Source organism: Morus notabilis, unplaced genomic scaffold, assembly GCF_000414095.1.
Source record: "Morus notabilis unplaced genomic scaffold, ASM41409v2 Scaffold80, whole genome shotgun sequence".
NCBI classification, from domain to species: domain Eukaryota; kingdom Viridiplantae; phylum Streptophyta; class Magnoliopsida; order Rosales; family Moraceae; genus Morus; species Morus notabilis.
The window spans coordinates 5,429-32,592 of record NW_010368059.1 but is presented as its reverse complement, the minus strand read 5'-3'; the positions used below and the strand labels follow the sequence as shown (position 1 = coordinate 32,592).

At 34.1% G+C, this 27,164-nt stretch overlaps 6 protein-coding genes across 6 annotated transcripts; 1 reads left to right on the top strand and 5 right to left on the bottom strand.

Annotated features, from left to right (window-relative positions):
* Positions 1-1,208: 1,208 nt before the first annotated feature.
* LOC21394120 (ras-related protein RABE1a) lies at positions 1,209-5,482 on the bottom strand. Its single transcript, XM_024176412.1, has 9 exons — positions 5,330-5,482; positions 4,980-5,112; positions 3,607-3,679; positions 3,415-3,515; positions 2,278-2,343; positions 1,951-2,048; positions 1,777-1,839; positions 1,601-1,693; positions 1,209-1,501 (listed from the first exon to the last, which is right to left on the bottom strand). Exons 2-9 carry the CDS (start codon positions 5,050-5,052, stop codon positions 1,418-1,420), a joined length of 651 nt encoding a protein of 216 aa, XP_024032180.1. The 5' UTR covers positions 5,053-5,112; positions 5,330-5,482; the 3' UTR covers positions 1,209-1,417.
* Positions 5,483-13,599: 8,117 nt separating this feature from the next.
* LOC21394119 (40S ribosomal protein S15a-1) lies at positions 13,600-15,911 on the bottom strand. Its single transcript, XM_024176399.1, has 4 exons — positions 15,833-15,911; positions 15,009-15,156; positions 14,729-14,889; positions 13,600-13,903 (listed from the first exon to the last, which is right to left on the bottom strand). The coding sequence occupies exons 2-4, from the start codon at positions 15,139-15,141 to the stop codon at positions 13,805-13,807; spliced, it is 393 nt and encodes a 130-aa protein (XP_024032167.1). The 5' UTR covers positions 15,142-15,156; positions 15,833-15,911; the 3' UTR covers positions 13,600-13,804.
* A 188-nt stretch (positions 15,912-16,099) lies between these two features.
* Positions 16,100-17,054, top strand: LOC21394118 (organelle RRM domain-containing protein 6, chloroplastic). The gene is made up of 4 exons (XM_010114602.2): positions 16,100-16,196; positions 16,286-16,354; positions 16,476-16,582; positions 16,795-17,054. The coding sequence occupies exons 1-4, from the start codon at positions 16,160-16,162 to the stop codon at positions 16,864-16,866; spliced, it is 285 nt and encodes a 94-aa protein (XP_010112904.1). The 5' UTR covers positions 16,100-16,159; the 3' UTR covers positions 16,867-17,054.
* Positions 17,055-19,341: 2,287 nt separating this feature from the next.
* On the bottom strand, positions 19,342-20,166 carry LOC21394117 (histone H2B). The gene has a single exon (XM_010114601.2). The coding sequence runs from the start codon at positions 20,057-20,059 to the stop codon at positions 19,613-19,615; it is 447 nt and encodes a 148-aa protein (XP_010112903.1). The 5' UTR covers positions 20,060-20,166; the 3' UTR covers positions 19,342-19,612.
* A 1,435-nt stretch (positions 20,167-21,601) lies between these two features.
* Positions 21,602-22,414, bottom strand: LOC21394116 (glycine-rich RNA-binding protein 2, mitochondrial). The gene is made up of 4 exons (XM_024176400.1): positions 22,252-22,414; positions 21,994-22,062; positions 21,761-21,867; positions 21,602-21,661 (listed from the first exon to the last, which is right to left on the bottom strand). The coding sequence occupies exons 1-4, from the start codon at positions 22,412-22,414 to the stop codon at positions 21,617-21,619; spliced, it is 384 nt and encodes a 127-aa protein (XP_024032168.1). The 3' UTR covers positions 21,602-21,616.
* A 1,002-nt stretch (positions 22,415-23,416) lies between these two features.
* On the bottom strand, positions 23,417-24,516 carry LOC21394115 (histone H2A). The gene is made up of 2 exons (XM_010114599.2): positions 24,146-24,516; positions 23,417-23,914 (listed from the first exon to the last, which is right to left on the bottom strand). Exons 1-2 carry the CDS (start codon positions 24,353-24,355, stop codon positions 23,675-23,677), a joined length of 450 nt encoding a protein of 149 aa, XP_010112901.1. The 5' UTR covers positions 24,356-24,516; the 3' UTR covers positions 23,417-23,674.
* Between the last annotated feature and the right edge of the window lie 2,648 nt (positions 24,517-27,164).

The window sequence follows — 27,164 nt, the reverse complement described above, 5'->3', positions numbered from 1 at the left end:
ATTTTAGTAAACTAAATAATTTCTTTTTTAACAAAAATCAAAATAAAAAATCTATAAAAAAAAACTCTAAAGAAGTCATCCCGGTGACATCCCTATCTTTGACGACATCTCTCTCTCTCTCTCTCTCTCTCTCTCTCTCTCTCTCTCTCTCTCAAACTAGATCCATCCATGACCAGCGTCGGCAGTGCCTCTACAATTCCGGCGAGCTTCATTCGTGATTTTGGCCAGCTTCATTCACGATCTCAAACCAAATTTGGCGAGTTCCTTCACGATTTTGGCCTAGAGTGCGATGTCGTTTCCAGCCTGATCTCAGGTCACAGATCTGGAAAAGATAAGTCTGTCATCGCAACGAACAGTTGCTCGTCACCGTCCTCTCTTCCACGGTGGCGCTCGCAAGAACAATTAGAGAAGAGGAGTCCACCGTTGGAAATGATAAATCCGTCACAAACTGCTGGCAATGGTCAGATCTAGCCAAAAGAGACTCCGACCTCGACTTCTGAGAAAGAAGAACTAACAATGATGTTGAGGGTTTCAAAACACAGAGAGAGATAGAGAAGGTGAAAGGTTGAGGGAGACAAAGAGATAACGGGAGAGAGAGAGAGAAGCGGGGTTTTTTTTTTATTATGGGGGCATTTAAGTCATTTTATTGAAAAAAGGGATCACGTGAGTCGTGACATGTTTTGTTAAAAATTTAACAAAATTTGACGAAAATGACCAAACTGTCACCTTTTAAAGAGGTTGAGAGTCGTTTTGTCCAAAAAAATTAAGAACTAAACTATCACTTTTTAAAAAGTTTGGAGACCATTTGTGCAAATTACCCTTAAATAAATAAGCACTATAGAGGTCCAACTTCAACCAATCGTCCGGTTTCAGAAATTACATCGTGATGTGATGAAATATGATTCGACCTCTATTGAGGCATTTGATTCTAGATAATCTCTTCATTATTCAAGTTTACCTTGAATTAACGGAGTTCTTCACTTGGGCATGGCTGATTATTATACCTGAGTGAGGGAAATGTAGAGGGGAGGTTCTAATCTCATGGGATTTAATTTTGTTTTCAAATAAAAAAAAAAAGGAAATAAGCAATTTTTTGAGGATATGAACGAAGTTTAATCACGAAACTTGTGTAATCTACGGATTCTAACAAACTATTTTAAGAGATCATAGACAAACACAATGAGAAAAATGAGAAATAATTGCAACAATAAGAAAACGTTACTTGCCACAAAATATAGCTCCCAAATAATAAGAAACTATCTCACACACTAAAACGGGTTTTAAAAGAATGACAAGTAGATTACAATCATCCATCATATAGTCATGCAGTTAGTTTTCTGTCCTTTTTCTCCTCTCCAAGCACAACTATTCTTTTAATGCACGCACGCCCCTCTTTTAAAATAATTTATTAGTCATTTTAAGAACCACAGCAAGCTGATTTTTGTAGCGCTAAACTAGACCCAGCCCCCTTGTCTGGTTGATTGATCTTGATCGTTGTAGGCTGTGATGACACAAATAATCAAAGGAAAGATTAAACAGCTGAAAACCAAGTCAAAAATTTTAAGTAATATACCTCAGAACCAGAGAAAATAACAAATACCTCAGCTTTGGAGTCAGTATCAGCAAGCCTTTGCTTTATATCTCTTGCTATTGAAAAGAAAACTTGTTCAACATTTAGATTGGTCTTTGCACTCTGCAATACAAGGTATTTAGGTATTTCAGTATAAAACACGGACTCATTGAACTAGTTCCCGAAAGCTTTACAGTTTTACTTACAGTTTCGAAAAACTTGATTCCATACTCATCCGCAAGTGCTTGACCTTTGGAGGTGGGCACAGCCTAGAAATAAGGTGGAATACGATCAAATAACAGTAAAAACACAAATTTTTATTTTTTAGCCTCCTAAAATGAAGATTCGAAACCGTTTAAACACCATGAAAAGGAACCTACCCTTTTGCTTTCATCCATGTCAGCCTTGTTCCCTACCAGTATCTTGTTGACATTATCAGAGGCATGCTGTTCAATGTTGCGAATCCAATTCCTAATATCTGAAATGTGTACAAACAAGGTCAGTGCAATAAAAAACATGGGAAGAAAGAAAGAAATACGTTTATTTATGAGATCAGTCCAACCATCCACCTCAACCAGACAAACAGTAAATTGAAAGCATTCGAGTGATAAACAAACATTCAGCTAAACGATATCCATAGCCCAAGAATAAAGAAGATGGATAAATGACATTGAAGAAAACATAGATACAAGAGCAATGACGATTACTATTGAATGATGATTCGTCAGTTACGTCATAGACCAGCAATATCCCCATGGCTCCTCGATAATAAGCTGGAAAGAAGGAAAAACATAACAATCAGAACAAATTTCCAACCGAACCATACTAGAAAATACAGCAACATAAAATAGTGAAGAAAATGAAGGGGCAAATCATTAGATCAAAAGAATAGCTCATTAACTCAAAGAGCTCCAGCGAAGTCCAAAGGGATAATTCCAATAATTATATCTATTTTACATAAAAGGTAACGTTGTCTTTCAGTCCTAGAATTAGGGATATATACATATGCCATGATGCAATCTGCACATTCTTCCTCCAGGAAATACGTTACCCAAAATGCCTCTCAAATAAAGGATTACATGCTATCCAACCACCTACCATGTCAACTTGTCAATTGGATGCAACATAAGTAGCCACTTCCTCAGTTATAAGCTACTTGCTAGAAAAAATTCAGCACTAACAGGTTTCTCACCCTAATCGGCTTATACAAAGCCTTGCATGCTCCTTCTGCGAGCTTTAGAGCATTTACGGTTTCATTACTCCTGTCTCCTAGGACATCATATACCAAGTTCATTTTAGTGCAATCATCTAACATGCTCATTAAATTATCAACCTAGATCAATAGGCTCTGCTGCTCATAGTAACTAGGCTAAAAAGGGCTCTGCATACCTGTCCTTTTCGTTTATCTTTGTGAAACTTGGCCATTTGGGTTGACTTTGTGACCATGCAAATAGTCTATAACCGTTTATGTGGCCCTTTTAAGGTCAATAACTTCTCTCGTTCTAGGTTCCTACCTTCCTAGTGCCATTTTTGTTAACACTGCACATGTAACCACAATTGAACCATCCAGTTCTCACAAACTTTGCATCCCATCCCATGATTCGATGGTCACTTTTCTACCACCATTTATAATGGTCAACCACTTTCTACACTAACACCTTCCCTCTCATTTTGGATGTTTGAAATAAAAGAGATGTCATGACTCAATATCTCCCAGATGAGTGGTTTAGATATCAATGACCAACAACAATAATCCATTCTTGTATGTTATATATCCAAAGAATATCCATACTTCTTTTATGAAGTCAAAATTAAAATTTACCCAAAACGATAAGAAAATTTACCGGTTGTAATAGTACGAAACCGTTCTTGACCAGCTGTATCCCAAATTTGGAGCTTAATCCGTTTGCTATCAAGCTCAATGGTCCTTATCTTAAAATCAATCCTACATAAGGAAGAATGATGTCATGGGTCTATCCTAATTTTTCGGGAAGGAAAAGAATGATCTTGTAACTCAAAACTTTGGAGATGTATACCCAATGGTTGTGATGAAACTGGTGGTGAAGGAACCATCAGAGAAACGCAAAAGAAGGCAACTCTTACCAACACCTGCAAGATAAACACATAATTAACAAGACGGGTATATCCGGTCCTAAACCACACTAAAGTGAGATAAACACATAATTAATAAGACAGGTATACCTGGTCCTAAACTACACTAAGTGTTTAAACTAGTTTGTATTGAAGGCAAAATAAATTTTGCAACATAGAAAGCAGGGTAGGAATGAGAGGAAGTTAACCTTCGTTCCCATAATCTTAGATGGAAAGTTCCTCCACCTCTAGAGGATTTTGTGTTTGTTGAACAGTTACGTAACTAGATATGAATTTATGCGTGCCAAATAAGTCATATTATACTCTATCACATAATCAAACTTGAATCACATGTACAAAAGTCAAAGGGAAACCCCAAGAAAGACAGAAAACTCAATTAAATACTTGTTCAGGAAAAATATTACTTGTCCTAGAAGATGTGTGTGTACTACCCAAAATAAGTACCTAAAAACACAAAAATATAGATAAACAATTCCAAAATGTCACAATTCCTCTGACCTCACTTCCAGAAAGTGTCAAAGAAGTATAACAACAGATCAAGTCTAAGAATATCGAACAAAGTAATACATGTAGTCGTCTATAATACTAGAGAACAAGCTATTATACCCCGTCACAGTCAAGTATCGACACATACAAAAAGCTGATTTCATGAGGATATGAATTAAGTTTTAAAATAGAATGGTGATCGCAGATACAAACCGTTTCTCTTAAAATAAAAATAAAATAAAATAAAATAAAATAAAGGCGTAGAATTTTGTTAAGCAAATATTCGAGGCCTAATTTGATAAGTCTAAAATAAGCACACAACTCGAATTTAATCATCAAGAAGTTAAACTTCAACATAGATGCATCAAAACTAAGGGGCGCACCGGCACAGAAGAACAAACCAAATCAGTAAACAGCCTAAAAACATCAAACAGCTATTTCAACCAGTTATGCAGATCTGCGCTAAATGTTCAACATCCTTTGATAGCTTAAGTCATGTATTAGGCTAAAGCAATTATGTGTGTGTGTGTGTGTGTGTGTTTGTACCTTATTTTCTTATTAAAATGCTAAAATGGACAAATCTCAACCGAAAAAAGAAACAGCAAAAACTCATTCCTCTCAGCGATCTCAAAACCGAAATGCTGCTATTCAAGCTAATATTACATCTATACAAAGGCGTGCATGTATGAGTTCTATAATTCGTTGAGAAATGCGATTTAAACCAAATCACGCTCCGCTTGTTTCCCGGGAAAATGAGGGAAACCAAAGACAAAAGAAAAGTAATAAAAAGGACATGGTCGGGAACAGTTACCGCTGTCGCCGATCAGTAGAAGCTTGATAAGATAATCGTAATCGGCTCTAGCCCTCGCTGGTGGAGCAGCCATTACTCAGTCTGATTTTCTCAACAAATTTCCCCAAATACAAATCGTATATATATTTTTTCGCTGCAAATAACCAAACATCTGTACATCAAAACCAAATGCACAAGAATAACAAACAAAACACCATTACAAAAAGAAACAAATACCAGATCGGGCAATAAGAGAGAGAAACAAAGGGTTTTAGAGAGAGAACGAGGAAATATCCTACAAATTAGAAGCTGAAGTCTGGAGATTTACAGAGGTCAGAGAAAAAGAACAATAAAAGAAGAAGAAGAAGAACCTTGAGCGGTTATCCGACTATCGTGCGCCGGTGGCGTACTGCGCAGAGCCCCAATCTCCCTTCCGATTTCGGCCTTTTTCAACCAAAAGCGTGCGCCGATCGCTGCCCCGCGCACGCTAGCAACTCCACCACAACGAGAGAGAGAGAGAGAGAGAGAGAGAGAGAGAGAGAGAGAGAGAGAGAGAGAGAGAGAGAAGGGAACACCGAGATTAGGCGAGATCAAGTGCTTTTAAGAATCAAAATCTGGGCAAACGTATTCCGACACGTGGCGAGTAATTTTCATTTCGCGCATTTTTATTGGGGACAGTGTGAGAGTACAATGGACAGGGGTGTAGCGGATCATAACTCTGGGCCCCTGAGCTGGCATCCGAATCATCACGAAAGAGGTCTCTCTGTCAAAGAGGCTCGTCAAGGTACAACTGTCATCTGGGTATTGAGGTGGGCATCTCAAATGAAAAGAAAAATTATGCTGCTTTCCATAACACATGATTGGTTGCCCAATTAATCCAATATTGATAAAATAACAATATCATAAAATAAAATAAAAAAGAAATATACATACGTCTGTAATATGTCTGAGCTTGATGATCACTTTAACTAACGATTTGTTAATGTTGGTGGACCCTACAATGCATCGATTGTCTTTTGTGGCTTGTGGGATAGAGGATGGCGAGAGAGACGACTATTATAAAGTGACAGAGTATTGAATGAATGAATAAATTGTCACGGACTAACGTATGTGAGAAATCTGCCAAATCGTAAATGTACGTAAAACGTCTTTATTTTATTGTCTTCTTATAAACAAAATATCGATTCCAAACAATTGTTACATATTGACTTATTAGACGTTTAATAAGAAAATTCATACTATAATTTAAATCATAATTTTTAATTTTTTTTAATATTTTTTTTATAAAAAATACACATAAATCTCATGATTTTAATCTATAAATCAAACATCTCCGATTTGCCACCATTTTGATGCGTATTGTCGGGGTAAAGATTGCCAAACCAAGGACGTTGTCTCGTGTCTGAATCTGGGGTTAACCAATCAATTGAGAGTTAGAAGACCTGTTCTTTTATTATTACTATTATTATTATTATTATTATTATTTTAAACTTCTTCCCTGAGGAAACTCTCATGAATAATGGATTTATGACCCGTTTAGTTCGTTGATTCGAGTTTTTAATTTGAGTTTAGATATAATTTTATGTGAGAGTTTTTACTGTAATAAAAAAGTTATATGTGATTATATCTGAGAACTTTTTATTGTAATAAAACTTAAATTCTAAACTCGAATCGATGAAATAAACGATGCACTGGTTTAAAATTTCAGTTCTAAGTTTACTCTGAAAATGCAAATTTTATTTAACTCTCAAAAAACAACCGTTTAGAAGAGGAGGGTTCTTCTAAATTGTTCTCTTTTAGTCTAAGTTGTAATTTATGGTCATCTAAATTTTCTTTTTAGTCTCTAATTATTTGGGTAAAATCACTTTTAAAAGATTCTTATGATTGATTAATCCGTGGATTTGTGTTTTTTTTTTTGCTTCCTTGTGTTTTATCAAACAAAAATTCTGGTCATCCAAGGATCCAATTCAAGTCAATTTCCACTTGGAGAGCCGTTTGGAAAGGTTCTCATTCATTTCACCGATTCAAATTTTGTTATAATAAAAAATTTAAAAAAATAATCGCATCTAACTTTTTTATTATAGTAAAAAAAATTTACATAAAATTATATCTTAATTTAAATTAAAAATTTAAATCAGTCAATTATCAATTTGCTGTACTTTTCTACCCTTTTATCTTTTCCTCGCGGCTATTTTGATAGCTCACTCAACAAGTGACTATAGACACAGCTAGTAATACCTTAAAGCAACATCTCCACCTAACTCACGCAATCTTTTGCAGCAACAAAGCTTGAGAAATACCTAAACTAAAAAGTCTGTTATTGACCTTTTCAAAAAAAAAAAAAAAAAAAAAGAAGTCTCTAATTGACATGATCAAAGTTTTAAGCGAAGAATATATGAGGACAATTGGTCAATCATCAATGGCCATTGCATATTGCTCTGTTAACAATCTGATTGTGCAAGGCCAAACATAATCGCTTTACCACCACAGTACACAGCTTTACTCTTTAGGAAAGTGCTTCCCATGGAAGATGCACAAAAATGTCTATTCACACGTTTTGCCTCAAAAAATAGAATCTAAATACAATTCACATACGTTTGAAATTGGCCCATCTTCTTCTTTTTTTTTTTTTGGTAATTGGCCAAACTTATTTAGTCTCTATTCTTTTAATTTTAGTAAAATAATCCCCAACGTAATTAAATTAGAGCCCCGTTCAGTTCGTTAATTTAAATTTTTAATTCGAGATGAGGTGTGATGTTATGTGAGAATTTTTTACTGTAGAAAAAAAGTTAGATGTGACTGTTTCTGAGAGCTTTTTACTGTAGTAAAATTTAAATTCTAAACTCGAATCAACGAAATGAACGGGACCTAAGTCATTTTCATTCATATTTTTTATATTACTTACGTTAAAATTCATGTGACTCTTCACGTGATGCAATTATAAAAGTTATTTTCATAAAATCATGAGTTTATTTAATTTGGGTTGATATTCTATTCTAATTTGTTTTCTAAGGTTTTTTTTTTTTTTTTTTTGCTTCTTTTTCTTTTTTCAGGTCATTTTTAGAGTCTTCTCTTTCTCTTCTTTCTTTCTATTCTTAATTTTTCTTGCCCCCTTTGTTCTTCTCTCTTTGTGCAACTCTTCTTCATATGAGAATTTCACTTTCATTTTTATTTTTGATGAGCTTTTAAAATCTCGTTTATTTTTTTAATTTAAGTTAACTGAAAACTCAACAAAACTAACGAATACAATCAAACAGAGAGATAAAAACGAAATCAGAGAGACCCAACACCAGAAAAAGCACCCCCAAAAAAAAAAAAAAAAAAAAGAGAGAGAAAAACGAAATCATCTTGGTCGCAATCTTCTAGAAGGATCATTCTCGCTCTGAGTGAATCTCTCTCTCGCCATGGCTTCGACGATCCAAAAACTCCTTAGAAAGTCGCCGCCAACAAGGCTTTTCTCTGCTCTTCACCGCCAATCGGAGTCGAATCTCTCTGTACCCTTCATTTTCCAACAACCCCATCACAACGAAATCAAATCAGATCCTCATTTGGGTCATATCCCAAATCCAAAACCTTTTCTGGGCCTTATTGATGCTCTCCCTCCGCTCTCTCTCTCTCCTCTCTCTCTCTCTCTCTCGTCTTCGTCCTCTCCGGTAACAGTAGGCCGGCGCCGATGAGATTCCCCTCCCTCTCTCTCCCTCTTCTCTCACTTTCTCTCTCTAGGCGGTTAACAAAAATTTTTCCGCCTTCCTTTCCTTAAGTTCCAAACAGAGCAACCCCTGCCGATTTCTTTCGATCAACGCTGGTCTTCTCTGTCATGCCATTAATATTTCTGAGTACGAATATTTTTGTTATCCATTTTCTCATGATATTTGCTCGAGCATTTTGAGAATGTTTTTGGGGAGTTTTGTTAGTGTTTTGTTAGTGGACGTTTCATTTATAAATTTATAATAATGATTTAAAATTATTTTTAATTTATGTATTTTTTTTTAAAAAAAATATTGCAGTGAATTACGATTATGATCTGAATTATCACGTGAATCCGTTAATCAAACGCAATTTCGGTGATTCAAACCAGATTATTTTGCTCCCAAGCTTTGAACTGAAACTGAGTTTTTTTTTAGAATCTGAAAATAAAAATCTGTGTCCTTGGTTTGAATTTTTGGTCTATTTTTATGCCGGTGTTTAAGGTACGAGGAACAACTAGATATTTTTTTTTTTTGAAAAAAATAATTATTTGTTTTGCTCAAATCAATATTAGTTTTAAAAAAAAAAAAAAAAACAGAGAACTCAAGATAATATGGTCTTTTCAGCATAATTATACGTCACATGAGGGGATACGTGTTAATTTCTATTAAAAATTTGATAGAGATGGCCGGAATGAATTTAATTGTACTAATTTAATGATGTTGGGGACTATTTTGTTAAAATTAAACTATTATCTATTAAAAAGGTTAGATACTATATGTGTTTTTTTTTTTTTGCTTTCTTGTGTCATAGTGAATTTGTAAGTTATGGTAGTGACATCCTAATTAGTATCCATGAGCCAAACAGAATTCATAAAGATTGTGGCAAGTCATTGCATTGACATCTTCATTACAAATGTGTTAAATCTTCATAATAGTTATTTGCTGGCATATTGAGAATCTAGGTAGAGTGCACATAATTCTCTTTTATGATTGGACTGTTAAAGTGGGCCTTTGAGAATATTCCTCATTCAGTCACAATACAATCTTTCATTTTCACCAATAAACAAGTTATAAAGGTTACTTCTTGTTCAAAGAAAAAGATTGATCAAGATGTTAGAACAAAAGTAGAATTATATAACAGACTCACAGCCTCAGTTTTGTAGTCCAATTAAGTAGAATTTCCTGATTAAGAAATTTCAGGCTAGCTGGTATGTCTTTGTCCATTGTACAGCTCTCTTTACCTGTAAAGGGAAAATCCCATGAAAGAAATAACTACTTTCGTCTAAGAGTGGCAAATTATTGCCAGTTTTAGTTTGGAGTTGGAGTGCCAAAGTGCATCTATGTATATATAAAGAAAAATGATTGAAGGATACAGAAAGACAAACCAACTTTGCTTTGTTTTTGTTTTTGGATGGCCAACCAATGTGGGTCTCTGCAGCCTCGTTGTAAAAAACATTATTGGTTTTTATTAAAAAAAAAAAAAAAAAAAGAGAGAGATGCGTCGATTGACTAGTTGCAGTTGGTCAGTTGCCTTCTCTACAAATAAAAAACATATCTATCTTCTTCTACTTCTTCCTTCTTTTTTCTTTTTTTTTTTTGGAAAAATCATGTTTACTTAGTAGGTATAATTTAGAAGGCATCAAAAATCCTGCTTGTGTTTTTATTTTTAACGAAAAAACTATGCCAATTTGTCAGCACAAGTACACATGAGAATGCAATGTCCTATTTGGGTTTCTGTCTCTATTTTTTGCCATTTCTATCTTTATACACGTCTATATTGAATTCCTCCACCTTCTAAGTGGGTGAAAGTCAACACCGATAGTTCGGCTAAAAGAGCTCCTTGACTGATTGTTTTTAGAGGTATTTTCAAGAATATTAGGAGGTTTGTTTGCTGTTGTTTTAGTGTCTTCTTTGGGAATTGTTTGCCTTTGAAGTTAAATTATGGGTTGTGATCAACGTGATTTCTATTGCCTATGAGAATGGTTGGCATGAGTTGTAGCTTGAGAGTGATTCCTCCTTCATTATTTGTCTTTTGAGTTATAAGTCTTTGCAGGTGAGCAGGACTATTTCCTTGTCTATGAAAATAGATTTTCAATTTTCTCATTTGTATCGTGAAACTAATAAATATGTCAATAAACTTGCTAATCTCAGAATTATTAATTGAAATAAGATGTGGTAATCTCATTGTCTTAATTATTGATAGTACTATGTGTATAGGAATTATATACGTCTATCGTTTTGCAGATATACTTGATTTTGAAGTGTTTGTAACTTTGATATTTTTTGTTCTTTAATAAGATGAGTCTTTTTTAGGCGTTATTCATATATATAAAAAATAAAAATAAAATAAAAAACTCTTTATACACGTCTTCCACACAGTAGTACACACAAAGCTAACTGTTTGTTGTCATGTTTTGTACTTCTTTACCTATTACTTCACAAAGAAATTAGATTAAAGTGAGGCCTTTTTTTATTTTATATATCTTTTGATGAGCTGTTCACATATATAACCCAAACAATTTCTTAAAAAAAAGTTATTTCTTTGTGTTGATAAGCAATGCTATAGACATAAAACCTTACATTTATGTGTTATGAGAGCTTATAAAGTTGACACGTTACATGTTGAATACTATGTTATCCAAATGGTACAACGGGGAATTTTAGTTCCTATACATTGTAAACTCTGCTTTAAAACCAGAGCTTAGCTAGCTAAATACGTGTTACAGAAAGACAAAATAGTCCAAGAAAGACTGATGAAAATTGGCAGAAGTTCACATTGTGAGAAACACAAAACCTTTCTTTTGTTTTTTGTTTGTTTTTTTTTTTTTTTTTTTTTTTTTTTGGTTTAATTATGTGGCCACACATCATTTCCACTGTGTGAAAACCAAAAACCTTTTTTTTTTTTTTTTTTTTTTTTTTTTTTTTTTTTTTTTTTTTGGTTTAATTATGTGGCCACACATCCCATGTTCCCATAACAAAAAAATAACCAGCTAAAGTGGAAAAAAAAGGGGCCAGCAAAAATAATGCTCCGAGTATATGCTTTGGAAGATACTCTTCCACAAACTAGAAACCAAATAATATATTCCCATTTAAATCCCAAAAACCTTTCCTAGCTCCTTCTCTCTGAAACTTCATCCTTGGCCTCCATATTATAGGGTGTTTTTTAACTGCTCCTTTTGTTCCACACCAAATTTTTTATAATGGAAATTTCGGGCGTAGCTAGCAGCGAGATCAACGGTGACGATGGGGACGGCGATGAAAAGCATGCGAGTCGTGGACGTTAAAAAACTTTCAGGCATGTTTCATTGTTTTGGGCAACTGAAGACCCTTTGGCAGAGATACGCGACTAAGCTTGATACAGCAACAATCAAGCTGTTTTTATAGGAACGAACAAGAAAAGTTATTATTACTTCTTTAATCCTTCTTTGTGGTGTAGCTTGGACAAAACATTATTACTGTGAACCTTCTCATCTTCTTGACCTGTTGTGCTTTTTCTGGAAATGTTTTTGTTGAGTAATAATGTGCTGCTATATATATTGTTTGATAAGTCTGAGAAGTTTTCTTGGTTTTGTCATACTAAGAAATCAGATCAAGCTCGCCTGTGCATCTCTTGCTATGTGAAATTTTAGTCTAGATAATTAATAAAACTTATAATAAAAATAATAAAAATAATAAAAAAAGCACGATAATTGAATAAAACTTATCTGTGTAGTTTTGTTCTCTTCCTCATTGGCTTTGTGCCTTTAATGATATTCACACCTTTTAGCCAAAAAGAAAGAAGGCCCTAGGTTCGTGCAGGGGCATCAATCAATTCTCGACTTACATTTAGCTGATTGAACCAAAGGAAGATGAGTATACGAAAACATATTTATAATGAATATGCATGCTTATGTTTGGGAAAAGATATGAATTTACTATGCATATATTTAGTTAATATTTCTCTCCGAGGAAAGGAAGGAAGTACACATGAATGATAAAACTGACCAAAATGTTTTCTTTTTGCTCGAGGGATGCATAAGAATAGTGAAATATCATTATTTATCGGAGAGACAATCATAATGTAAAAAATAATAATAACAATAATGATAATGATAATAGTCGAATTGTGCCTACAAATCGAAACGACTGAAGTAATGGAAAAGCTGTTCAACCCCGGCTTAGGATGAACAAGGGTGTTCTTCTGTAATGTCCAGCTGATCAAGTTGGGTGAATCAATCGATGACATTCACACCGTCAAAGTAGAACTGGAAAAAGCATTGGACACTGCGTTCTCCAACCGATGCAGCCAAAAAAAAAAAAAAAGCGCAAGATATTGCAAAGGCACGGAATCACTTTGTGAGGATTTATTCAAAATAACTTTAATCAGGATATTAAATGTGACTTTATGTGAAAATTTTTTACTGTAATAAAAAAATTAAATGTTATTATTTCTGAAAATTTTTTACTATAACAAAACTCGAATCGGTAAAATAAACGGGACTTAAAAGTCTAATAAAAATGGCATAACTGGGAGCATCTCCAGGACCCTATTGACATGAAACCACTCTTGTAGAAGCACAGGATTAGCACTATGGTGCTGATGGTAGCAGAAACTTTTGGTCATCTCAATAATTATGGCTAAAACACGACACTTTCTTTTATCTTTTTTGAAACTTGCTTCGAACACCAATAAGTAATATTCTTGCATCACTCCATTTTATCGAATTATCAACCCCAGTCGAATGCATTCGAGTGCTTCGGTCGAAGCCTTTTGAAAGAACCGTGTTTCCCGACTACCATACCAAGATATGATTAATTAATATAAAAACTAACAGGAAATGGGACGATTAATAGAGCATAATTTTAAAACAGCCGTGTGTGCAGCAAAACATCGTTGATGGATGTAATCATCTTTCAAGTCTCAATGAACATTCAACAATGTATGCATATGAAAGATCATAACAAAACAACAATTATGGAAAAAGCCAAGATTCCAATACCATGCAGTTACTACTAAACAAAAATTTACTCAAACAAAATTTAAGATATCCGACGTCCAATGCAAAAACATTCAAGTTTAAATGAAGTATAAAATAAGAATGGCACTAAGTCCACGAAGCACGAAAACATTCATTCCTTAGAAAGCAAAAAGTTCCTAACGGATCCTTAAAACTCCAATCAGTAAAAGAAGCCAAGCACTTTGCCACCAACGTTCTTCCTCCTAGCTTCTTCATGATCCATGATGCCAGCTGATGTTGTCAGAACGATGTAGCCAAACTGCAAAATTTCCAATCATCAGTGCAATATACAGTTTAAGAACTTTTAGCAACCAATGACAGTTCACAAACACAAACGAATATAGACTCGTACATGGGTTGGTTTAAAGCGGGTTTAGGGGTTTTTAGGCCAACACGCAGAAAAAAGGTGGATGGATGAGGGCAAGTGATTTGTTTTCACAAGTATTTCTAATATTTCTTTAAATACCTAGGGAAATACATATATATAAAAAAAAATCAAAATCAATTAATGAAGCCAAGGTTGAGTGGCACAGGTTGAGTATCAACATCCATAACCATGCAGCAGCCCGCTCTTCACAGGTTATCGCATTCAAGGCGTAACTTTCATTATAAATGCCTAGCCAATACTAGTATTTTAGAAGCATTAAAAGATATTTCATTTTTCAATCACATTACTTCCAAATAACTTGATATTATCTACTTTTACTCTAGATCTGAATTACCAAAATCGAGCTCTCCAAACTCCTAGAGCAGTAAAGTTTCACGTTACACCCAATACTTATTAACCGTGTAGACTCTATAAGTATATGTCCACACACAGATCTTTCCCAAACACGGAAAGAGTTGCAGAATGCAGACTACAATATACTGTCACCAGCTGCAACACCAACAATAGAACACGACTACACCTTTCTGTACCATCAAACTCTTTCTCAATTCAATTCTAAGTTTCTAACTAGACACTACCATTACAAAACCCACACAAACAGCACATTTCCCCACAATTCTATCTCAGAATGTGATTATTGCTATCCCACATAAACCAATTAAAAAGAAAACGATCAACAAATATACACTGGCTCACCTGTCGTGATGGAAGCAGCCTTGCAGTCCATCCCTCAATTTCTTTCACTCCAATATCAAACCGAGGACTGATAACACCACATTTGTTCAATCTTCCATTGAGTTCAACCACAATTTTGCCAGATCTGTGGTCATCCACATACTCAAACTCACCAATGTAACCTACAAAACAATTAGCGAAACTGATTATAAAGAAATAAACATATTATTGGTCCTCTTAGCTTTCATTTGATATACACTGTGAAGAAAACACAAGCTGAGAACTGAAAGTTACAACTTACCATGCTTCTGCATGACCAACAAAAACTTGATGATCACTTTCGAGGAAGGCCTGATCATGACCTGTCGCTTCCCCCTCTTCTCCGCATTGTACATGCTCTTAAGAGCATCATTCAGCACACTAATTCTCACCATCTTTTCAAATGCAGGCTGCCACAAAAGACAAATAAAAAAACCAAATAAGTAAAGAATGAAAAAAAAAAAGGAACACACTATTTTCAGGAAGAAAAAAGCAAAACAAAATATAAGTCCTTCTAAAACAATAAAAATATTCACAAATATGATAACTATAAATTAACAAGCATTCTCCAAACGGCAAAACTCAGATGTAAAGTAATTTTTTTTCCAATTAACCAACCAACTATAGTTCATTTCTCTATCAAATACATCTAAAAAAAGTGACATAGACCATTACTCAGCTTTAAATCGTTGTAGTTGCGACACACAAAAGGAACAATGGATGAATTTAAAAAAAAATAAAACAAAAACAGAGCTTGGGGTTCAGTATTTACTCTAATCAAATATCTGGATTAACCACATCAGTTCAACGCAAAAAGCTTAACAAGAAACAAATCAAAAGATAAACCACATCACACCCGAATAATTTATAATTTTGGCTCAAGCAAGCAAAAGAGAAGAAAAAAAAAGGTCTTCCGAAATCCGACGCAGAAGAGTTTATAATTAGAAGTATAAACGAACAAAAACAGACATCCATAAACAAGAAAATCCAAACTGCGAAACGGCGACAAAAGATACGTAATCGATCAAAGCTAAGTTAAACGCAGAGAGATCCAATGTTGGGCGTTTCGGAGGCGAGAGATCGCACCTGAAGGACGAAACGTCGGCGGCGCCAAGTCGGGCTGGTTTGAGAGAGACGGCCGAGAGAACAAACAGCGCACTAGGGTTGTAGTCTTTGAAGGGGTTTTTAACTTCTGTGGTTTTAGTACTACGATAGTTCTTTTACAAAAATACCCTTTGTTGCTAGTTGGAATTACAGCTTCTCAGGGACTAGGGCTCGGCCCATTGTCAACATACTGGGCTTGAAAAAACTGGGCCTTTCACTTGAAAGCGGGCCTTCCTGGCTATAGTTCACGGCTTCACGCTTTACGCGCGGACGTAAGATGTCTCGCCCACTGCATCACCGTCGCCGGAGATGGCTAAGCGATTGAGCTCGCAGCTCTTTGTCAGCAGTACTCTTCTCTTCTCTTTCGATTTGTTTCTTACCTGTTTGTAATTTCTTTTCCAAATCCCTAATTTTGATATTTTGTTTTGGGCTTAGGATTATCATCGTACACAACAAATGAGCATCTGAAGAAGCTGTTTTCTCCCTTTGGAGAAGTCCTAGAAGGTATTTCCTTTTTCTTTTCTCGTTCTGAAATTCAATATTTTAATTTTCTTTTAGTTAATTTTGGGAACTAAGTCACTGATGTATTCTTCTTTTCCGTGATTTGTCTGCTTTGTGTTCGTAGCTAGGTTAGTTTTGGACTCTAAAACTCAAAGACCCAAAGGTTTCGGCTTTGTCACGTACGAGTCGGAGGTTGAAGCTCAAAAGGCTTTGAAGGCCATGAATGGCAGGGTAATTTGAAAAAATTTCTATTTCTTTCATTTTTGAAAAAAAAAAAAAAAAAAAAAAAAAAAGAAGTCATTTTCCAATTATTTGCCTTTGATTTTCAATTTGCCAATTGTGGTCGATTACTTTTGTTAGTCCTTGTTTTATTGTTTGTTTCCAAGAAAATATTTTGTTCTTAGTTAAATCGTATGAATTTTCCTCGTTTGTTGTTAGCACAGATAGTTGATGGGAGGCTAATTTTTGTTGAAGTTGCCAAGACTAGTAAGCCTGGAGAAGAAGCTACCTCTTGATGACGAAGGTGCTCTTGTCATTTTGTTGTCAAATGATCTCTCGTTTATACTGTACTCTTCATTGTGGAGCTTGAATCATTTAAATTGCCTTTTTCATGTAACGTTTTGATCAACATTGTTTTTAGAATTCTCAAGGAATTACTTGTTGAACTTTGAATCGATCTCTAATTTTCCAAAAAGCAACCTTTACTGCCTTTATCATTTTGAGCTTGTAAGAATTCTAGACTTCATTCCTTTTTTTTATTTTTTTTCCCTAAATCTATAGTGGCCTGAAAGGCTGAAACAAAAGGCTTTCTTGCTTCACAAAGTTACACCAACCAGGTGATGAAATTTTCCATTTAGGTTGTTAATCTTAAGGCTGCCTCGGAGATGAGTAAAAGTAGGGGATTACAACAGATTTGATGAGCTATACTTGAGTAACTATGAAAATTAATATTCCATCTTAATCCAGGATATTGAGTTAATAGCTGAAACAAATTGGACTCTACACTGTCCTTCGGTTGATAATGCGCAGACGGCAAAATATTTTGAGGTTACCTGTAAATTTTTTTTTTTTTTTTTTTTTTTGAGTATAACATTACTAGCTGAGAAGGATCAAGACAAAAAGTGAATTTGTAGTGGTTGGCACCCTTCTAAAGAAAGCAAGTTTCAACTACTCTCTGATAATGGACAAAGACTTGATAGCCATCGGAAAGTGCAATGAATGGGAGAGACTAGAAATTTTTACTTTCCTCCAAAAACGTTTCTCTTTTACCCTAGAAAGTTACCACTTACCTCGTCGACACCCTACTCAGATCTTAAGGACCTCTTATAACAGATTGTGCCGTTTTTATAATATATGGTCGTTTAACGCTTTGTTGAATTTAAAAGTTCATGTTTCTTTCACCCGATACCATCGATGTATAGAGAAAAAAATTACTAAACTTATAAGAATAAGTGTACACGGATCTAAATTTTTACTCAGATCTAAATTTTTACTCAAGTCTTAAATTTTTACGCGGATCTAAATTTTTACTCAAGTCTAAATTTTTATCTTTATTCTTAATTAATAGCTTTTTAAATAATATAGTATTTGATTAAAAGATATTAATCAAAATTAAAGGTAAAAAGATAAACTCATGCAATCTAATAGATATTTACCCTTTTTTCTCTATGTATATAGAAATATTCTCGTTTCCATTTCCATGTTTCGCTTGAGAAACTATTATTTAATTCATTATCTAATATTTCAAAAAGTTATTTTCCCAATTGATTTTTTTTTTGGGAAAATATCAATATAATTTCTAAATTTCTTTTGTAGAAATTGTACTGTAGAAACGACAACATTCACTTCAAAAAAAAAAAGAAACGACAGCATTGAGTCAAACGACATAATTGTAAAAAACGATTTCTTGAGTAAATCGACATAAACAAATAACAATTAACAACTATAAAAGACGACAAGTAGTTCAAAACAATAGAATTCTATTAGATCATCGACTTTTAGGAGACGTTTGGTTAATGAATTAGAATTATTTTTTATTTACGTGTATTTTTATAAGAAAAAATACTATAATAAACCATAAATCATAATTCAAATCATAATTTGAATCCTCCAATCAAACATTCTCTTAAATAACAAAACCATGAATGACCACATCATAGAAACGACATTATCTTCGAAACGATACTTTTTTTTAAAAGCAAAAGACAAAACAGAATTACAAATTTTAATCGTACATCTACTATTTTAGAATGAAATATAACCATTGAAAATGACAATTTGTATAAGAAATTAACCAATTCACACATGAGATCCAAGGTTTATGATTAAGAAATCGTATATTTCACCAATTTAAATTTTTAAAATGTCACATTTCAATTTAAATTAAAAATTTAAATTTAAATTCACAAAATAAAATTGAGTTTTTAAATTTGTTTAAAAAACTCAAAAAAAAAAAACAACTCAAATTTCAACTTTATTTAAATTCACGTTCTTTTAAATTTTAATTTTATTCAACTTTACTCAACTTTATTTAAGTTATAATTTTAACTCAAATTTAACTAAAAACTTACACTTAAATTATACTCTAAAATAACAATCCTAATGATGAGCGCAAGACTCGAACTCCATTCATAAAAAGTTTCATACCGTCTGATATATTTTGGGGTTCCCTCTCTTCAGAGAAAAAAATACCGATATGACGCCAAAAATTCCCTCCAAAAAAATCCCACGATAATGCTAACTAAATACAATCGCCCTGCAAACCACCATTTCCCACTATTTCTGCAAACCAAAATTGAAAATTTATCGAAAGCTCTATATAACTACAGAAACTTAGATTATTCTCAATAATACAAGACAAACAAGAATGAGAATTTGTCAAAGAAAAACAGCCAGATAGTGTTCAATTCAAGAATTAACAATTACAAACGAAAACAAAACACATCGCAGCTCCAAATGAACAAATACAAAGCAATGAACATAAAAAACAATCACCAACAAGTCTCTTTTTGATGAATTTATCAACATATTAAATATACAGTACAAATCGCTACAACGCAGGAGAAGAAAAATTAGAGGAACATTACATATGTCAACCGATAGTCTTTTCAACTTTTACCATAAGAACATAAGATCAAGCATACAAAGTAAAATACAGAAACCCTAACAAATATCCAAAAGACATTAAAGACAAAAGGCCATCATGTACGGATACAAACCTAACCCTAACCCTAAAGATCACAATCCAGAGCCAGATTATCTTCAAGAACTCGTAAACTTAGTCACCGCCTTGGTCCCCTCAGATACGGCGTGCTTGGCGAGCTCACCGGGAAGCACAAGCCTCACCGCCGTCTGGATCTCCCGAGAGGTGATCGTCGGCTTCTTGTTGTACCTGGCGAGTCTCGAGGCCTCCTGGGCGAGCTTTTCGAAGATGTCGTTGATGAAACTGTTCATGATCCCCATGGCCTTGCTGGAGATACCGATGTCTGGGTGGACCTGCTTGAGAACCTTGAAGATGTAGATCTTGTAGGTCTCGGTACCCTTCTTCACTCTCTTCTTCTTCTTTTCTCCGGCGGCGGCTCCGCCCTCCTTCGGGAGCTTCTTGCCGGCCTTGGGCTTCTTCTCGGCGGGAGCCTTCTCAGCGACGGCGGACTTCTTCTCCTCCGCTGGCTTCTTCTCGGCGGGCTTCTTCTCTGCCTTTGGCGCCATTGATTCTGAGGATTTCTAGGAAACGTAAACGATGGTTTGGAGGCTGGAAGAAAAGCGAAATTCGAAATTGGGGAGTGCTTTTGAGAGAGTTATGAAGGAATAGGGGATGAGATTAGGTTATATACAAAAGAGCGGCGTCTTATTATTGGCTATAGGATTTTGACGCGGATTGATGATTTTTCGCATTTATTGACCGTTGGATTTTCTTTTTGGCACTTGTAAATAGACGGTTGAGATGCGTTTATGCTTTTCGGTAAACGATTCGAAGGGTGCAGATCGTCGAGTTGGCACGTTTTTGACGCACTAGATGACTTTGCAAAACGATTTAAATAGGCGGTTAAGATATATGTTTCTCCCGCGTCTTTTTTCGTTTCTTTTTTTCCTTGGATATACAATGGATTGGAGACTTTGACCAAAATATCTTAACCGCATATTTAAATCATTTTTCCCTGTAACCCAGAATTTAAAAAAAAAAATTCCTTTAATAGGAAACTTACGTTAATATGCTGGTAACAATATCCTTTATGACAAAATGCTTGATCAAAAACATCTTTTTCCTAAAAAAAAAAAACATTTTTTTTACGATTTTAATTTTTTATTTGTTAATAAATTTAATTTTCATTGTATTACATTTACTTTTTATAACAAATGAGCTTTTGATTTATTTAACTTATCGGGTTGAAAAACTCTTCTAAATCAATGTATTTTTTATGCATTATTTAAACAGTAATTAAAAGGTAATGATTTATATTTTCTTCTTTTATTATTTAAAAATAAACGAGTTTTTCTGGTAAAACGTTCTATCGATAGTCTTATGGGTTGTTTAGTTGGGGGATTCGTACCCTGATTCGAATCATGATTCGTTGTTCGCTACAGTATTTTTTCTCACAAAAAACACACGTAAATCAAAAATGACTCTAATCACGTGGTTCTAATCACAAAAATTACTTGTGTTTTATGTGAGATACTACACTCGAGCTTTAAATTTTCCCCCGCTCCAATATTTTGTAACAAACAAATCAACATTTAGAAACATGAAACACCCCTTCATGGAGTGATCTCAGCTAATGTTTCTATCTTCTTCCCTCCATTTTATTCTTTTTGTGTATTACTACAATTCGACCTCGTAGACAGAACATGTATCCAATCCTACTTCAATAACTACTCGCAACTGCAATTGACAACTGAAAAAATAAAGTGTCATAGACATCTTTTTGACACAGGTACAAAAACAAACTGTCCCGCTTAACTCGGTATCAACCACAATAGTGTAGTATTGGCCAAAAACAGAATGATAGTATTATTTTTATGGCCATGAGTAGCAGTGGCTAAAAGATGAGATAGTGAAACTAGTCAAAGAAATACACACAGAGCAGAGTCGGTTAGTAATAATGTGAAAATACGTCCTTGCATTTATAACAGTTCTTACTGATTGGCGTAAATGACCAAAATGAATCAAATTCAACGGTATATAATTCTGCTCAAAGAAATTGCCAAATAAACAGGAGAACAAAGCTCCTGTCAACTAACTAAAGCTCATACCTGAAATCCATGTTATCACTTGTGAGCAAAATGGACGCGAATATTCCTGCCGTCTAGTAACTGATCATAACCAATTAAGTGATTATATACACATATACATATAGAATACTAAGGAGCTAAATTTGACCCTAAAGAGAATCATAACTGAAATGAGCTTACCTGACCATCCATTTGCTTCAGAGCTGTGTTGGCTGCAGTTTCGGAAGTAAACTGAACAAACCCATACCCTTTTGATCTCCCACTCTTGTGATCACAAATTACTTTAACTGTTAAGTGTTATATATAGGACGTCTTAGTATTCCCTTTAAAGAAACGAAAATAATATGTATTTTCAAGAGAAGAAGCATATACAAAGTATAAAGATTTGAGAACCTTAATAACCTCGCATATACCTTCAATTATATCACCATGCTGTTCAAAAGCATCCTTCAAAACAGTTTCATTGGTGTCATAAGATAGACCTACAACTCATAACACATTTGAGTGTGCTGTAATTGGGGAACAAAGGTAAAAGGCGTAACACACACACAAAAAAGAAAAAAGGACTTGATACAAATATAGTCAATCAAAAGAAAACTAAAAAAGTTCAAATTCTTATAAATAAGAATATGGGTTCCATGCTCTATTCAGGAGAACCCGTAGAAAAATACTTTGGCATTCCAGATAAAGTCGCAATATTGCATGATTGTTGAAGAGTTGGGAGTTTGGAAGAAGACCTCCGACAAACAATTTGGCGTAAAAGGGGCGTGCCCACAAGAACCTGGCCAAAGGAAAGGTCCGCCAAAGACAAACTCCGCTTGGTGAACCTCTCATTTTCTCAGGACTCCGCTAAATGAACATCAATGATTGAGGGTCGAACATCTTCGATTTCTCAAAGCTTACCCAGCTTGACAAATTTGTCGTTTTCCAAAACAATGTCGTTTTTTGTTTCGAGGTCTTTTCAGTCCCCCCCCCCTAACGGTCCAAAAGTTTCACATTTTTTTCCGTAATGTCCGTTTCCTCTTCTCTTGTCCTTTCTAGATAAGAGTTGCTTTTGTTTGTATTATCGTCGTTTTCTAAAAGTTTCATTCCCATTTTCTTTCTTGTTTTCTTTCCATTTCTTTCCCACTTGAATGTATGAGGTTTGGAACTCCAGTTAATTGTAGGTTGAAATTAAATTAAAACCCGTAACCATGGACAGATTCGATCTTCAGGAAGTTTTTTTATTTTGCCAGATAACGTGAGTTTTTTTTCCCCTTGAATACGAAAGTAAAGCTCTGATCTATAACCATTTTGATTTGATAATTAAAGCAAAATTGTCTTACAATTAACTAGCTTAAATATGAAGTTTAACAAGTAGTTTTACATTGACAATACTCCATCTTTTCCCTCTTTGTAAATAAGACAATATTCTAATTTAAACCTACACAATTATACAACATCTACTATTTCCAGTACTAAATAAAAATTGAAGTACCTAAATCCGACAGCACTTCATTCTAGATTTAGCATAAAAAAATTGCAGCTTTTAAAAATTATGATTAAAGAAAAACTAAAATATAACATCAGTTGTTGCTCAAATGCATCTAAGCATCACCAATTCAAGATGCTCCTAAAAACATATCAATCCAAATATTTAACTTACAAACTAAGCAAAGCAATTTTCGAGAGCAGCAATGAAATCATGTTCATTTCAAACCTTAATACTTTCATAACAGTCCATGTTAGGTTAATCAAACAAATCATCATTACAATAATTTTGCCCACCAAAAAAGAAGGAAAAGAATAATTCTGCCTACACTGCGTCGGAAATACAAACAAAAAGCCGCGCTCATATAAAGTGAACAAAGTAAGCTTTAAAATGAATGACAAGAAAGCCAAGATATAAACAAGACGTTCCCTTCGTTAATTTCATGACAAATAACTCACTACATAAGGACAACAAAGGCATCTAGAGATTACAAATCTTTCAATATCATTCCAACATTTCTTTCTCCATTTCATGGCTACACAAACATCAAAAGCTAAAAAGCCCTAAAAAGTCTCCAAGTACATACAAATGAAGATGACGAAGCAAAGCGGAAACAAGCGAAACTAAGCCTTCTTTGGCGACTTGGTGGCCTTTGAGGGAGACTTGGGCTCCTTGGTGGCTTTCTCGGTCTTCTTCGGCAACAGAACCGGGTTGATGTTAGGAAGAACACCGCCGTGAGCGATGGTCACACCGGCGAGCAATTTTCCGAGCTCTTCGTCGTTTCTCACAGCTAGCAAAACGTGCCGTGGAATTATCCTGTTCTTCTTGTTGTCACGAGCCGCATTTCCAGCCAATTCCAGAACCTAAACAACAAAACCGAACAGCAACAATGTCAACACTCTCAATTAGCATAATTCCGAAATCCGAACCCTAATTTCATTTCTAGCTAGTTCTTCACAGAATCTTCCAGATTGAGGTCAAATTAGTAAAAATCCCCAAACAGAATCAAACCTAGAATCTCAACTGAGAACGATGAACAGATGCAATAAATTTTGTACCCAATAAACTTGCGAAATCAGAGAAATAGACAATACCTCAGCAGCGAGGTACTCAAGAACGGCGGCCAAGTAAACCGGGGCACCGGTTCCGATACGCTGAGAATATCTACCCTTCTTCAAGTATCGGCCGATTCTTCCAACGGGGAATTGCAGACCGGCTTTCACGGACCTCGAGACAGGCTTCTTCTTGGGGCCTCCTCCCTTTCTACCTGCGGCGCCTTTCTTCACTTTTCCACCGGTGTCCATGGCTGAATCGGAGAGAGAAATTTGACGAATCGAAGTTCTTTGTTACCCTTTGACCTCCGTTAGAGAGAGAGAGAGAGATCGGTGTGAGGGTGTTTGTGACGCAAAGAGAGATGATGATGGATACTTTGGGTTGCGTCGAAGCACCGTTTTATAGAAGTGGATTTGTGAGATGTAAATAAGCCTTGTTTCTAGGGGATGTGGAATGGGTGTGAGGAAATCAGATACTTTTTGTGCCGCTGGATTAACGATCTTATCGACGGTTGTGGAGCGCTGTCTCGCGATCCATGTGATAGCTTATTGACCAATAGAAGAGTGAGATCAATTTGCGAGCGCGTTGTTTTCAGTTTCCCTCTGCAACTTTCGGCTTTAGAAAAGCTTTCTATTTGTGCTCCAATTTCAAAATTCAAAATTCAAAAAATATGAGTTTTTCCTTTTTTCCTTTTTTTCTTTTTCTAAAAATGAGTTATTTTGTTTACAATATATTAATAATTTTATATTAAAAGCCCGTTTACTTCGCTAATTTGAGTTTATAATTCGAGTTAATATGTGATTTTATGTGAGAGCTTTTTACTGTAGCCAAAAAAAAAAAAATTAGATGTGACTGTTTCTGAGAACTTTTTACTGTAGCAAAACTCAAATTCTAAACTCGAATCGGTGAAGTGAACGGAGTCTTATTAGGCCTTGTCAATTTTATGACTCAAATCATATTATTATCCTATTTTTTTTAATATAAATTTAAATTTAACTCTTTTATTACAGTGCTTTTCTCTCACATACATAATTCAAGTCATTACTTAAATTGTGTAAATGAACACACCTTAACAAAAATTCTAATACATAGTTTTGAACTGTAAATTTATATTGGTTTTTCCCTTTTTATTTTTAGTATTTTTAACAATTTTATTTAAATTTAAAAAGGAAAGTTTGATGCTAGAAATTTCTCACTCAAAACAATTTTATCAAATCACCTTTCATTAACATGTTTTAAACATTTCATAACAATCATTTCTTTAGTTTTACATAAAGGTCTAGGCAAATGAGTACTTTAAACATTTTTATAAAGTTGAAGATGCGTAGTGATCATTTTATAAAAAATCGGTTGACAAGTTAACATAAGTATCAAAATGAGGATATTTATGAAATTACAATTACTATCAGAACAGTCTTTTGTTAGTATCATAAACGAATGTCGATAAAAGGGATTTTTTCACAATTTTATGTAATTAAAAGGTGTGATGAAAGAACGAAGAACAAGTTGACATACAGTGTGTATATTTGAGAAATTTATGAAATATATCTTCATTGGTTAAACTATACACTTTAACCTCCCTCAAATATATATATATATATACCCTTTAACCTATATCATCTATATATAAATACTTTATACGCTCGATTGAAATATTAATTACATTAACAGAGCCTCATGAGATATGTTCAATAGTAATCTGCAACTTATTACACAAATTAATAATATATGGACAATTACATAAAATTTTATTGTAAAATAATGTCATAAGATATATTTAATATGCTTTTAAGACACCAATCATGACTAAGGTATGTATGAAAAATCAAATTTCCACTATTAAAAGTGCAAGTACTCGTTCATAATTCACCTAAGTTCTCAAATTAATACTCGTGGGAATATTATTTTTTATTTAGAAGCTGTAAATTTCATATTCATTAGTTATTGTTCCCAACTATCTACAATATTATATATATCTAACTTATCGAGTTGTTGATTGATAAATTTTATCTCCCTTATTGATAAATCAAAATACATAATATATAAATGTGAGAGCACTAATCACTAGGGATTAAGATAATTTACGTAAAGTGACCAACAATGATAGAATATTCTCATTACGGAAATACACAATAATCTTATAATTCTGTCGTGGTTGTGAATATATATGTCCTAAACATAATGGTGGCCTAATTAGTAATCATCAACACCACTACAATCCATGTAAGATTGTTCCTCCAAGTGAAAAATAGATAACACCGCGATAAGATGAGTGCTCAGCTTTATTTACTGAACTTGAAAAATTTTAGGTTCGGTAATATGGGTCACGATTCGAAAACGACACGAATTTTACGGGTTATGGTTGAGAAAAAAGATGTTTGAGTCAGAATTAAGTATACCTAAAATTAACATAAAAACGCGGGTTAATTTAGAATTTGACCCCCTAAATCCGAACACGATATGAAACTCGTAAAAAACTAAAAAATATTTTTTTTTATTATATATTTTAGATTTTATTATGAATTTGTGATATCATGATAGTTATACTCAAAATTTTATACTATTATTTGCTTAATTTTGATGGATGTTATTGTATTTTAGTGTGTTATGAAATTTAAGTTATCTCTAATATGTAAAAAACTAAAAAATATATATATAATTTCCATGTCAATTTCAGGTTCACGGGTCATTTCGTGTCATGTAGTGCCGCGTCAACCCGTAAAGTGGTCGTGTCGTGTTTGTGTTACGATTTTTTAAAAATTTTGTGTCACATATCGTGTTCGGGTTGACTGTAAATTTAGAAAGAAACGATCAAAACACGACACGTGATACAAATTGTCACCCCAAAAAAATATATTTTTTTACAATCCCAACTCAAGTAAAACTATGCAAGCAATAAAATTCATTAAAAAATTGTCATAGTAGCAACATTTGGAATACTAGTTAAGACCGTATCCAATACAAATACTAATTCCAATGTTATTTTTCCAGTAAAAACTGTGAAAACAACATACTTTATACTATTATATTTTTTCTGCTCACGATGCATAATGTATTTTT